This window comes from Elaeis guineensis, chromosome 10, assembly GCF_000442705.2.
Source record: "Elaeis guineensis isolate ETL-2024a chromosome 10, EG11, whole genome shotgun sequence".
Classification (NCBI taxonomy): domain Eukaryota; kingdom Viridiplantae; phylum Streptophyta; class Magnoliopsida; order Arecales; family Arecaceae; genus Elaeis; species Elaeis guineensis.
Genome location: NC_026002.2, coordinates 16,892,026 through 16,906,550, shown reverse-complemented (window position 1 = coordinate 16,906,550; position 14,525 = coordinate 16,892,026). Strand labels below are relative to the sequence as shown.

General features: G+C 35.7%; 2 protein-coding genes across 2 annotated transcripts in view; both read right to left on the bottom strand.

Moving 5' to 3' along the window:
- LOC105053303 (callose synthase 5) overlaps window positions 1–14,525 on the bottom strand; it is a 55,579-nt gene that overhangs the window by 14,068 nt on the left and 26,986 nt on the right. The window lies entirely within an intron of this gene.
- On the bottom strand, window positions 5,251–13,960 carry LOC140851954 (callose synthase 5-like). Its single transcript, XM_073244408.1, has 11 exons — window positions 13,636–13,960; window positions 10,838–10,890; window positions 10,689–10,749; window positions 10,499–10,580; window positions 10,364–10,413; window positions 10,149–10,235; window positions 6,354–6,476; window positions 6,164–6,258; window positions 5,986–6,070; window positions 5,746–5,881; window positions 5,251–5,374 (listed from the first exon to the last, which is right to left on the bottom strand). The coding sequence occupies exons 1-10, from the start codon at window positions 13,759–13,761 to the stop codon at window positions 5,822–5,824; spliced, it is 822 nt and encodes a 273-aa protein (XP_073100509.1). The 5' UTR covers window positions 13,762–13,960; the 3' UTR covers window positions 5,251–5,374; window positions 5,746–5,821.

Genomic DNA, 14,525 nt, shown 5'->3' with positions numbered 1-14,525 from the left:
TCAGTTTCAGCAAGAACAATCACAAACTGCTTGAATTTTTTGCTTTCTGTTAGTTTGGGTAAAACTACCACCTAATCTTTCTTTAACAAGTATGTTTAATATTTTCTTAAACTCATCAATGTAATCATGCATTTAATATAAACAAATCTATATTAATATTATATAAGCTTTGTTACTATGACAGGTAAATGCAACCTTGATGTGTCTTTAAGTCATAAATTACATAGTCATATGTAGAATTAAAAATGCATGTGCATGTCTAGGAGCTTTTATTATTTTGGAAAGTAATTTATGGAATTAATCTTATATTTGGTACACTCCTCTTATTAATTTACATGTGATTGAGTAATATTTGGTATTTTATACAGTATATTAGCACATTCATGTGACACACTTAATACATAAGTGTAAATATGGCTCAGTTTCAGTCCGAAAGCATTGAGATCCTAAATAACTGAAAACCAAATAAAATTATAGGCAATGATTTGCTTTCATTTATTTATTTTTTATTTTAAAAAGATTTTCTATTTTTTACCAAAACTCTGAAACTCAAAGCACAATGCTGAAACTATCAAAACTGTTAAACCTGAAATCAAGGTTTCAAAACTTTGTTTTGGTTTTTATTTCGGTCGGTCTCTTCAGCTTTGGTAGTTTCACTCCAAGTATTGGAATTTCAGTCAAAAAAGAAAACTCTCAAAAAAGAAAATGAAAAAAATGAAAAATCTCAGAAAGTTTTTACACCTTATTTCTATTGATTCTTTATATGTCCAACTTTGACAATTTAAGGGTGAAGCTAACAACGCACATAAGTGAAATTCATCAAACAGACTAACATAAATGTAATGTAGATACATATATTTACTTCTTGAACTTCAGTTGATCAAAAATTCATTATCCTTGCAATTATGAAGCTTTTAGTTTAGTGCCTAATCCAACAACTCTTCTTCATTGAATTTAGTAAAGTTCCCAAAAATATTGAACTAATACACTTCTTATTCATTTTTATAAAGTCAAGGACTTGTAATCAAATGGATGTAGTTATAAATTTGTTCTATTTTGTATAGAAAAGGATTACATTCTCTATGAATGAATTGTGTTCAGCTAATACTATCAATTATGTGGAGCAAGGTTTTACAAACCATGCTGAACAGGATAGTTTGGGACTTTGGGGTGTACCGAACCGAACGAGTTAAAAACCGACATGGACCTGGCTATTACTTGGTTTGGTTAAATAACCCCCCATGCTATTAAACATCCACAGGCCTTACTCGTGACTCGATTCCATGCCCCCTTTCCTCGTGACTTGATTCCCCCCTCTTGGGGGCTTGAGAGGTGCCCCCCTCACTATGCCCACAAACACCGCCACAACACCCCCTTCCACCAACCCCCCCCCCCCGGACGCCACCGACGTTCAAGTCCCTCCCACCCCCTCCCTCTTCCTTTCTCTCCCACCCCTCTCTCTCGAGGTTGGGTTAAGGTAACGGTCCCCCCTTCTCTCTCCTCCTCTCCCTCTCTCTTTGCATTGGGTTAGGGTTTCCCATTGCCCTCCCCACCCCCCCTCTCTCTCTTCCCTTCTCCTCCCTCACTCCTTCCCTCCCTCTCTGGATCTCTCTATGTCGGTATGCTCCAAAATGGCATGGTATGGACCTATACTATGCTAAACAGTCATCAGCTAGAATCCTCTAAGATATTGGTTTGGCAAACCTTGATGTGGAGTACTGCAATAAGGGTTCCTTTGGAGATTCAGCTCGTCAAGGTTTCGTATATTACATATACACTTTTCCAATTCGAAAGAATAAGAGAAAAATAATGTAAAATTGATATTGCATAGGTATGTGCTTTTGTAAGTAAAGAAATAATCTTAATATGATATAAACACCAAAACAAAAATTCGAAATAAACATCAATGTGTGGATTCAATTGGTTTCAAATGAAACTAGCCAAAAGCATTGAAACTAAAAAGATACGGGTAAGGTTTAGCAAAAACTAACTAAATTTGACCAAACTAATCAAAATCCAAATTAGGGGTTAATTTTGGACTTCCAGTCTTAGTCCAAGCTTGTCCATTTTGGCTAAAATAAATTGGGTTTGGTTGAAACTTAAAATTGTCCTGGAAATTCCACAAAGGAACCAAACCTGAAAGTAAGTTTAAAAGCCTTGGTCATAGTCCTACAGTTTTGCAAGAAGCATGGTAAATGTATGAGTTCGAGTCACCTAGTTAAGGTTCGCCATCTCAGTACCGGACTCCGTACCCATAAAATCCTATTAGAATATCGATACGCGGTTTAATACGATATGGTAGTATCGATATGGGGTAGTATGACATACCATTATAGTATGGTACAATACGATATGCCCCATGTCGGATAGTACAACAAATCATGCACCTAGTCATCCTATTCCATATGTGATATAGTTTTTAAAATGGTACAAGAAATTGATAATAATCACGTTTTGTCATGAATTTTGATAACAAGAAATAAATTATAGTTATTATAAATCACTTGTTCATTTTTGTACCAACTAAAAACTAATACAATAAAATTTCTAATTTATAGCATGCATTGCAGAAAAAGTAAATTGTACGATAAAGGATAATATTACAAATAAGCATTATATCTTCATTTTCATATTATCATCATTTATTTATATAAACTACTTAACAATAGCAAATTGCAAGAGTCCATATATTAAGCAAAACGATGTTCGTCTATATCAAATAGTTCATTAGTTTTACATGTTAATCATAAGGAAATATCGTTTAGTTTTTCTATCGCATATAGTTTCTTATAATTATCATCAAATAAGTTTTGCTACATTATATTGTCGATGATATAATATTTTCTTTTAAGTGGATTCCTATTTTCTAATCTTAGCTCCTTTTCAAATGATCATATATGCTTAGTTCAGAAATTATTTTCATGTTAACTTTGACAATTAATCTACTATTATTTGCACAATTAATGGAAAACTAGTTTTAAAGTAATTGAGCATTTTCTTCAAATTTGACAAGCCTATATAATCATTATAATAGTTTAGACAAAAATTGGTATATTTTCAAGTGAAAACCCTTAAAAGTCCATGCCAACAGATATTGAGCAGTAATGTTCAGTTTAGTATGGTTTGGGGCCAATGAAAATTTGATATGCATGGATTCGCCTAGAAATAGGTTGTATAGGCCCAATGGCATACCCCAATGTGTATCAGCCCCTTCCAATTTCCATGCTGGCACCACGTTGATAAGTCTGGTGTGCTTCGCTTTTCAAAACTTGCTAGTTGCTATTAAGTATAATAAAGTGATGGCATATTGAAAAAAAAAAAAAATACTATTGTGTTTAGCATTTTGTCCAAGAAAATTGACTCCAACATGTAACATGTGTAAAAAACACCAAGTTTACCAATTAAATATACCATATAATTAATCATATGAAAGCTTTAGGTTCAATTTCATAAAACCATCATCCTATTGAGTATTGACCATCAATTGTGAAATATAAGTAGGAATATTCCCAAATCCTAAGCGTACATGCTACAATATCCTCATGCTTTTAGATTGTTGCATCAATATTTTGTAGGTCTAGGTCACATACGCAAAAGTTTGAGTACTTATTTCATTTTATAAAACTTACTATATGACCATCGACTCACTACCAAAAACAGTTAACCAATATTGAAGTTCACCTAATTACTTGAAGTATCATAAGGGCTCCTCCAGCTAAGTTCATTGTCTACAATTTCAAATAGTTTCCCTAATTACTTGTTTGCTTTAAGGTTCGTAATTGTGCTGCACCCATACTATCTCAATATAACTAAAATCTACCTTGTCAACAAACATTTTGTCTCCAAAAGTTCTTCTTGAGCTTATGACCAATCCTCACTGGTTGAGCATTATCACCCATCAACTTTGCCCATTCCAAATATTGATGGTTTTTGATTTGTCCAACTTCATCCATTTTGTTCTTGTACTAAATTATACTAAAGAATTTTTCCATCCTCATGCCTTTTGTTGTTATTTTAGCTTTTCCTACATTCTCTCATGCCATCAATAGATACATCCCCTTACCTCCATGTTTAGAAAGGCTACTTCCATGTTATGAACCTGTGACTGCTGACCGGTGACCCTTACCATCATGCGACGGCTCGCCCAACATTCACCATACCATACCGATATGCCATACCATCCCATACCGACACAACTATACTATATAATACCATGTACCGACACTATAGTGGGATTTTACTAGTATGGGGTCCGATACCAAGATGGCAAATCTTGACTCACCCTTTGAATAGGATCCAATTGAGCTATTAAAACCAATATGGAACTTGTAGTTCCAATGTCTTGGAATGAACTTTTGCTTTTTATGTAAATTTAAATTTCTCTAAAAGTTATAGAAATATCAACTCCAGAGAGTTTAACTAGGCCACCTTTATGTATGATTGAGTAATGCAATTACCATCAATCACCATTTTTAGGTTATAGGGGGCTTATATATATTCTGTTAAGGTCTACAGCTTAGTATCGACATGCTCTCAGACTTCCACAACGATTGAGATAATATAGATTATCAAACCTGAATGACAGCATTTTGCGGACCCAAGGTGCATGTGGCATGTCCATAAACAAAGAATTTGTGAAGAATGTGATTCTTCTGCGAGCCTCAAGGTTTGTAGGCACATCAACAGCAGACTCTTTTACTGTCAATAGAAGGTACAGGCGTTTTATCTGCCACAAGTTGCATGTGAATTATTTGTTTTACTAACACTACATAATTGAAAATGTTTCCAACAATATGCACCTGTTCTTCCCATTGTGGTGTTGCTGGTGGAAAAAGTACAGCAGGTTTTGAGCCCGTGCCAGCAAAAAGTTGTCTTCGAGGGAATGTATCTTTATTACCATGGCCCAGGTCAACCAACTCACTAGAATGAATGTTGCAAGACACCAAAATAAATCCTAAGCATAGATGATCTCATATTTCAATCCATTCAGGGATGCAAATATCATGTTCACATACCGAATCTCATTCACCATCATATCACGCGTAACAACTTCTAACATGTCTTGGAGCAATATTACCACAATATCATGCTTTGATGCATCACCTTCTTTCTGCAGCATCGAACTAAAGCTATTAATAAACCAACAGTACAGAACAATTAGCAGTTCCTTGAATAATAGAAGATTATGAAACCCAATTGATTAGGAAAAGAAAAGGAAGCTGTAGAGGATTAACATATAAAGAGACTCACCAAGACCTCTACAAGCTTGACAAACTTTTTACATAGTGTCAGTAAAGGGCCCATCCTAAAATTGGTAAGAAATGTGTTTCTTGAAATGTCAGCTTCAATTTCCTTAAGAATAACACCAATGATCCTGTTACATCAGATATTCTCTTAGAAATACAAGTACATCAAGTAAAAGACAGAGAATAAGGGAAATTCTTTTGTCAACATTTATGTAACTAATTTCATATACCAGACTTATTTTATCCAAAACATGGTGTATATATAGGAAGATAAAAAAAGGCATACTTTACTCAAGTAATGAGAATACAAGCCAAAGTAAAAGGAATAAGCTTAGAGCAAATTGGGATGATAATTATCAACTCTGTCAGAACTTAGATTCTGGAATATATTTTGATCGGATAGAGAAAACAAAACAGACATCAGAATAATATTCTTGACATCCAACAAGAGAAAATATCATATAAACTATGCATTGATACAAAAAGAAATGCAACAAACCTTTTTTCATTTTCACCAACTATTAGAAGGTCGAGGACAAGTTTCAGAGACTCATAACACTCAAGCACAGCACATTTCATATACTCATCAGCACAGATACGTCTCCAGAGGTCCAAATCCCTTGATCGAAATTCGTCTGCCATATCCAATGCGATTGAAATCTATACAGACATCAGAAATTAATGGTTGGAAGGATTTAGAAAGAAAAGGAAGGGAACATAGACAAACGTTGATTTGGACCTTTCCAGCAAGCAAAAAAGGTGGCCACTGCATTATGTCTAGGCTAGGATCTGACATATAAGGAACCAGCAACAGATCCAGTTCCCTAAGTTACCAACAAACACCATTTCAGCCTTTGCAGAACAATGTCGTGAAAGGCAGGACAGAAAACACTAGCAAAATCAGTTGAATGTCCTACCTATCACTAATAAGGTCTTCTTCGCGGAAACTACATATCACTTCATTCCATAACTGAGCAAACTTTGCAGCCTCGGTTCTCTTGCTTGGTGAAACCTGAAATAATTGGAGTCATGCAACAGCATAACACAAAAGGGCACACAACAACACTGTAAAAAGCATATTAATATCTTATGGTGATAAAACCCAACCTCTGCAAAGCGTTTCGAAAATGAAAATCTCTTGTCTCGCATCTTTTGGGAAGGTACCAAATATGCATTGAAGGCACCAGGTAAAGAGTGGAATCGTGATCTTAGCATGCCAACTGTCCGTATCTATGGAAAACAGGAAATGACGCAAACACTTAACAATCTGCCAAGATAGCCAATCAAAATCACAGTTCTAAAGTATAGCTTTTGCTGATCATCAGTGCTAGCTATAATATGGTACATGAGTAAGATAAGGTCCTTGCGCATTATAGATCTAACTACAATAATAAGCCTAGATCTGATCCTTGCTTTTGTTACTTAATATACATGTATCTCTGTTACTCTACATCAAGTTTCTCTGCATGATGAAATTATACCGCAACCTCACTGTTTAAGTAAAGAAAGAAGACATGCAGTAGCACAATCCATTATAAGGTAACTAATACTGTTGAGAACTTTAGAAAGCCTGTCCCTAGGATATAATGCCAAAATGATAATCCTACTTAGGCTTTACACTACCCAAGTGGCTTATGACTTAAAAAGACCAAACTCGAATGTGTAAAATATGAAAGAAGAGGAAATGACAAAAAAGAGAATATTAGAATATTCGCAAACACAAGAGAGAGTGATAAAGTCTTCTGTATAGGTGCATTATTACACAATACTAAAGAAGTTCTAGGACATATTTATCAGGTTTTTCTTTGTTATAACCTGCTGCTGTTCTTTATGCTGTTGGGCTGCTATACTTTGACTTACTGGGCCTTCATTAAGGCCCAAGCTAGTGGCCAGCTCCCCTTGTTTTAGTAAAATTTGATGCCCCACGACGTAGAAGTGGGTAGCATCCTTCTTCCTTCTTTCTCATGTGATCTCTCTCCTCCCCTTCTCTTCCTGTTCTCCCCTCTTCTTCTAAGATTCTATCTTCCATTCTTTTCTGATGTTCCCTTAACCTGAAGTCCGTTATAATGGTATGAGAACCAGGTTAGGACATGTTTTGTGTTTTGCTGACTGAAAAAATAAGTGAGGCAACCTAGCTGCAGACGAAGTACTCTGTCTGTAGGAGTGTTTCTTCTTCAAGTTTTTGGGATGTGTGTCAATACCACTATCTTTTTGTTGGTAGCAGTACCCTCAAACAAAGCACGTGATGATGTGGAAAGAAGTTTCTTGAGGAGCTAATGTCATCCTATTTCATGTCAAGCTCTGTCAAGGAGTAATTTCACATCTACCATGTCATCCCAGGATTGCTGGATGCTGGAAAGAGCCTTCCTTTTGTTTCTAATTGTGTATTATAGTATCCTACTCGACAGACTTTGGATCTGAATCACTTGCATTGTAATTATCTGCAACGTAATTCAGATCAGGCCATTCATATCTCAATCCAGTATCAGGTTTGAAATACTTGCACTGAATTACTTGCAACGGTTTGAATTACTTGCATTGTAATTCAGTTCAGGTCAGTTACATTTATAACAGGGAATACTTAGTTTACTTTATTTACACCAGGGGTTATCATTTGATTGTAATTTAGCTCACAGTGTTTATCCTTGTTTGAACAGGAGCAATCTCTAAATGTCATTGTAGGACAACACGTGTGCTTACAAGTGTTGATGCATAATATTGTATGTATAAACATGGATTCATTACAATACAACTAAGATGTTGACATTGTCTAACTCTGATTTACAAATAGCATAGATCAAATGGTAAACAGAACTATGGCAAAACTATCACCAAAGTGATGCCATTTCAATTCATTTCACTGATGCAATGTCCAAAGACTTAACCCCAAAACAAGCCAGACATTTCCTTTTGCCAATTCAACATTTCAAACAGCCTAATGCTTATGCTAACCTAACATTTTGAATAACCTCACATGTCAAAGAAACAAGGGCTTACAGACTCAGTACCAGATCCTGCAAAGGCACCCAACTGGTAGGTACGCTCTATACCGACTATCAATATGGTACAGACCCCTCAGTATTGACACTCGAAACAGAGGGTGTACCAAGTCTCAACCTATTAGCACGGTGTACGGTAGGCTCCATACCAAATACTACAATCCAAGATCACAAACTTTGCAAAGAACTAAAGTGATGCATTTCCCACTGCCTCATATGCAGCTACTTAAAACAAACCTTTGATAGTCACCCTAGCATCCCAATTCCCCTTATCACACTCCATTGCGAAGAGGCCCCTGCAATCACCCAGGAAGGAAAAAAGAACCATGTCAAACACCTATTGTTGGCAATGGCATTGCAGACCCAATCTCATTTTCTATCTTTCTGTTCTTCGAGATTAGCTTGTTGATGGGTTCAAGCAAGCACCTTACATCATAGATCAAGTACTCATACAAGTTTCGTCCAAGGTTAGCAATAGTCCAAGAGGTCCTCAATGGAACTCTCTTTCCAAAGATATAGTATAGGATGGGGTAGGGCAGAGAAAGGTTGGAGCCTTGGCTGGTACTTTTGCGGCTTTGCCGGAGCTTTGATATGATGGCATGATCTCCCTACTTTGGGTTGACTCTCTATCCCCTAATATCTTCCTCAATCTAGTTCTGGACTTCTTTCCTTGCTTTGGGATGGGTTACTCACTTCAGGTTGAACATTAGACATAATTGGAGAAGAGGATCACATGAGGGGCACGTGATTCACTTTCCTTCATGCACCAACATGGCCCTCAGTCTAATTAGGGACTAGGGTAGTTTTGGGGACAAGGGTGCCTATCAGCCATCACGTGGTGGTCACATGATAGTTTACACCCAACAACGGCTTGAGGGATGTGAATGATTGAATCATATTGCAACCAAAAAATAACATCACATGTTAATCAAAAAACCATTTAAATTTCTTTCTTAAGCATGCTGATTTTTTACATGGTTGATTTTGAATGATGGTCTTTATTTGCTACTCTAATGTGATTTGTATATTTAATTTGTATCACTTATCTATATTTAGTTTGTATCACTTATCTTGGAAGACATGATTCACATGAGCCATCAAGTTGGCTAGAGGAACTTTTTGGAGTCGGTATGTCAAGTCTGAGTGAACATTTTCCATACTTGATCAGTTGATCCAATTTCCAACCTATACCTTTTAAAAAGAAACTATTACTAATCATCCTTGGATGAAGAGTGATCTAACCAAGATTCACAATCTCAGTACCAGACCCTGTACCAAGACTCAATACGCCCCTGGTTTGGGACCGATATGGTATGATATACTTGGTACAGGGCATATACTGAACCTTGGACCTAACTATATCCCATACTAGTTCCATCCAGTTATGTGGCTTTTGGGCAGGAGTTTGTGAAACACTGGTAAAATAAAAAACTTCTAGAGTGCATTTACTGCTATGTACAAACAATGCATGGGCCTTAAGAAGATCCAAGTTATAGAATAATGGGTAATACATCATGCGTGAGGGAGAAACTAAGACTAGGGCATGAAGGATCACATCACTTGGTTTACTGCTCAGATGCACAGCTCATTGCTTCTTGCCTCATGTATTTTACAAAGTCATAAAACAATAATATGGCACATCCTTTCCCCTCTTTCAGATTTGCCAGATGACTCATGCATGAAGAAAGTGTTTAGGTTAGGAACCACATGACAATTTTCTCTTACATGAAGAATAATTTTCAGTAATATGAAGAATGTTTCTAGAATCCGATTACAGATTTAATGGCCATTATGCTTCACACATGGAAAACTAAAAGCATCTAGCTCACCTATTTTGTGAAAATTAAAACGTGTGCAGATACTCTAGTTATGGTAATATAATTATTTTCCATTTTCTCTTTACCTCACCCAGTCGCCCGAGTGCTCCAGAAACACCACCATACAAAGTAGAGAATATTGCATACCATATTTGAGTGTCCAGAAAATAAACCTGCATAAATCTTGAACAGCTCATATACATTTCTACATTGAGGGTCGCAATATTTTTTTCCTATCAAAACTAAGACAAAGATGATATACTATAAAAATTCATTAAGTAGATGTAGTCATGAAATTCACCAAGATCACAGGGGCCCAAAGTGAGATGACAGCTCCAATGTTCTTCTGAGCTGCATGGATAAGAAAATTAGTACCATTAATAATTCCTAATCTGAGAGAAGTTGAATCAACTTTAGCCAAAGAAGATATAGATACCATTAGGAAAAAATTCATGCCATGCATACTGAACATTATGAACATTAAGTATATCTTTTGTTGGCTTGACAAGAGGTTTTATCTGTAAGAAAACAAGACATTTAATAAGACAAAAACATATGAACAGTGAATTTAGAACTGCTCATAATGATCTGTGATGGAGTATATGCCCAAAAGGAAGAAAAACCACCTGAACATAATAACTGAATGCAAATTTGGAACCCAAAAGCAACATCCAGAACAAAGTATATCTACAAAGAAAAGACACCCATAGCAGTACAGAAAAGAAATTAAAAACTCATAATGACATTAAGAATTTAATTTCCCACAGAAACTCACTTGAAAAGGGCAAATTGACTTTCATGCATGCCCCGCCCAATATAAATTCGTCGCTGCAAATTGATAATGCATCAATGCATTTGGCAAATGATACTGAGACCTCTAAATATTTAGAGGAAAAAGGCAGAATTTACAGAAGAAAAGAATTTGGAGAACGCAGAAGAAAAGAAATCATGACATCAACAGCATATGATGCAACAAAAGGCAGAATTTAAGTTCATCTTAATTGTTGTGAATGGGGAATTAAGCTTAGTGTGCCCCATGATCACCCTTAGGCTTTTCTAGTTCTCCTTCATCTCTTGTGTTTTTTACAAACGAAACCATGAAATATTTTTTCAAGCACCTAAGGAGGAATAGGCTATTAGTGATCAAACAAAACAAGCTCTGACAAAGATCGCAACTATCAGATCATATGCATCATCGTAAACACAATAACTTATCCTTCACATTTTTCCCAGAATTTTTAATAATTTTTCATCTATTCAAAGGACAAAAAAACGTTCTCTGCCCTTTCTAATAATAGTCCAAGGGAAGCTAGTAGGAGGCATCTGAGAGATTCAAAGGTGATTTATACTATTGTTGTGCATTTTCATACATGTAGATGGGTATAGTTATACATGAAAACCAGGTTTTTGGCATATGACCCTTCCTGTATAGACAAACTGCATAGAAGGATGACCTCTGCCTCCATAGATAAATGGCATATAAAGATCTCTTTTTTACATATTTGCTGATCAAAACCTTCCTTTTCTTGGAAATTCCCTGGTAGGACTGCAAGTTAACTTTATGTCAGCTGCAATAGAAAACTTATTGGGTTTCTTCCTTTCATTCTATGCTTCTTTTTGCTCATCTATCGAGATCTTCTAGCATGAAAGCAATTTTGCCTTTTTTCATCATCATATTCAAGCTCCTCATCATTGCCATTGTTAGAATTGCAATCTTGACTCTATATCAAATTCTGAGACCGCAGTGTTGAGGAGCAGTGTAGCTCTCTTGTCAGATGATCCAAAGGGCTGTCTAAGGGAAGGAATGGAAATAATGCAGTATAATATAGCTAATAGAAAGCTCTTACTTGGGGTCATATAATGAAATTTCAGAGATGGAGGTCTTGATCTACAAATATATAATATGATATCTAACAGCAAAGCAAAGTTTCAAATATCAGTCCTTACAATATGTACACATTGATAAGTACTGTAATGATCCCCTGGCAATATGAGAAGGAATGAATTCAGGAAAGTACCATCCAGACCACAACAGATGACCCGAACCACTTGAACCAACCAAAGATTGAGCGGTTGGAGCAAACTGAAGTGCCTTTGCACCAAACCAAGACCAAATTAGTTTTGAACCAAGTGGTACCTTGAGATGACTAAAAGTCTAAAACAACCCTTTTACAATGGTTCTCTACCATTGAAAATGGCAATGAAGTAAGGGAGAAGGGATGACTGCCTACAGAGATCAGCTTGCAGAATCAAAGCTTAGTTTTCCATTTTTGGTCATTGTATCTAGTTAAATTGTCTCACTTTTTCCCTTTTTACCTTTTTTCTTCAATAGCCTGAGTGGAAATTTATGATTAATTGAAAAGATAACCAACAGAAAATTTTGTCAAATAAAAATTACATGTTGATTGATCATCGATTTATGTGTTAGAGCATGAATCTAGGATCAAAATCAATGTTTTTCAGGTTTTGTATTGGAACCCAACCTTACACCTAAAAATTGTCCATCCAAAAGACATGAAGAAGGCTATACCAAGGGCTTAGCAACCACATTCATGCACCCCACTGATTGTATGTCAGTATAATCCTCGACTTATGACATGCCACATCCAACCCTGGTTGGTACATCCTTATATCTCGATAATTCGAACCTTGCTACATAGAAAGTGGTTATGTGCAAAAAATCTGGAAAAAAAAATCTATTTAGTGTGCTAATTGCAAATCTTTTGACAAACTTTCATATCTTTCAACGCTAATGTATGCCAAATTTAAGCACATACAACATGATATGCATATTGTGCTAATATGCAAGAACACAAGATGAATTACTTTAGTCCTTAGGGAGACCACTAATCATTGTCAAATAGATGGGTAAACATATATAAAACGAGTCTATAGGAGGTGAAAACAATACAGAGCAAGCCCAAGATAGATGCTAAACCAAGAAAGACCAAGGTTGCAATCAAACACGTTTTTTTGCTTGCGCCTTGTAGGGCATACAAGGAACAAACTCAAGATTATCTGTTCATATGTAACAAAGTGATGCTATTAGCAGGAATGCTAGGATTTGGTATAAAGAGCATGTTTGATCAAGAGAGTAGCAAGAATGATAAAACAAAGAAATATTAGAGACAAGAAAGATAAAAGCTACAGCATTTTAAAAATTAAAAAAAAAAGATAATGAATCTTGACCCAAACAAAAAAAATTGTTGGCTATAATTAGGAGTTTAACATATTTAGACCATTTTTGTATATTGACATCATATTTATGTGGATTATGATACTCATTTTTAAAATTAATTCATTCAAGAAAGAAATCAACTCTTTATTGGTGAGGTGGAAAATGACACCAACATAACATTGATAGGAAACATTAATGTACAGACTCCTGACATAGTCATCAAGCAATTCTCAATCCTAAACTCAATGCATGTTGTTTCTGAATAGTCTTTTAATTTCCTATTCTGTGAGAACCAAGCTGAACATCTTTCACTGATTAGTCACTACAAAGTTTTTTTTTTTAACTATAATAAAAAATTTAATAAAAACAAGCTTTGAGATGACAAGAGATGGAACCTGAGACCACCATAGAAGTAACCTGACGATATGCCAATCTGAATTTTCTATCCATCTTCGATCATTGGAAAATATAAACAAAATCCCTCCTAGCATATTTGGAAGCATGTACAGCATGACAGCCATGACGTATAAAGGTTGTATGCCTTTCACTTCAGGAAGCCACCAATCCAGATATTTCACTGGAATACTGATTTCTGGCCAGGACTGAATATATAAAAGAGGAAGGGCTATGGTCCATGCAAGACTAAGTAGTATCTTGAGAACATTTCTCAGTGCATCAGAAAATTTCCATCTACAATAGCCTGGAAAGTTCAAAACAAGGTCCAAAACACCTACCAACAACATAGGACAAGAAAAATTTAATCCAAGACTTCCAAGTAGTAAGATATTTCAATGCTGGAAAGTGAGGATTACTAATTTAAAGAGTAAAGCAATTCATATATAAAGTTCTGAGTCTACCTACCAGAGCATTCTGCATCGGCACATTAACCTTATGTCAAGCATTAGAAACATAGAATTTTACATGAGATTATGTCAATCATGCAACAAAAAAGAGGCTCACTTTTGTTTCTAGAAGAGGAATCTCCTACATTGTTTATGAGAAAAATAATATACAGAGAACCAAATGGAGACTAACTTAATAATAGCTGAATTAAATCTGATTTCAAGTTACTACTTAAGTTATGCGGTGCTCGATGAAAAGAAAGATTGAATGAATTTATCTAACTACATAGTGTTTGATGAATTTTTTCACTACATGCCTACATGGTGTTTGATGACTAGATAAGTTGCATGAACTGTCTTGATAATCTAGTTATGCTATGTTTGATGATACATTTGATGCAGCAGGGTGCAGCCAGCATGTACTGTGATCAGCTAGACCATGC

What these genes read in the sequence shown, in the direction of transcription:
- LOC140851954 (XM_073244408.1), bottom strand. Translation starts at nt 13,761, where the DNA reads ATGGCTGTCATGCTGTACATGCTTCCAAATATGCTAGGAGGGATTTTG. An exon ending in TACTTCTATGGTGGTCTCAG is followed by an intron (nt 10,891 to 13,635) that starts GTTCCATCTCTT and finishes ATCAATTTGCAG; the next exon opens with CGACGAATTTATATTGGGCG. An exon ending in AGTCAATTTGCCCTTTTCAA is followed by an intron (nt 10,750 to 10,837) that starts GTGAGTTTCTGT and finishes TTTTCTTTGTAG; the next exon opens with ATATACTTTGTTCTGGATGT.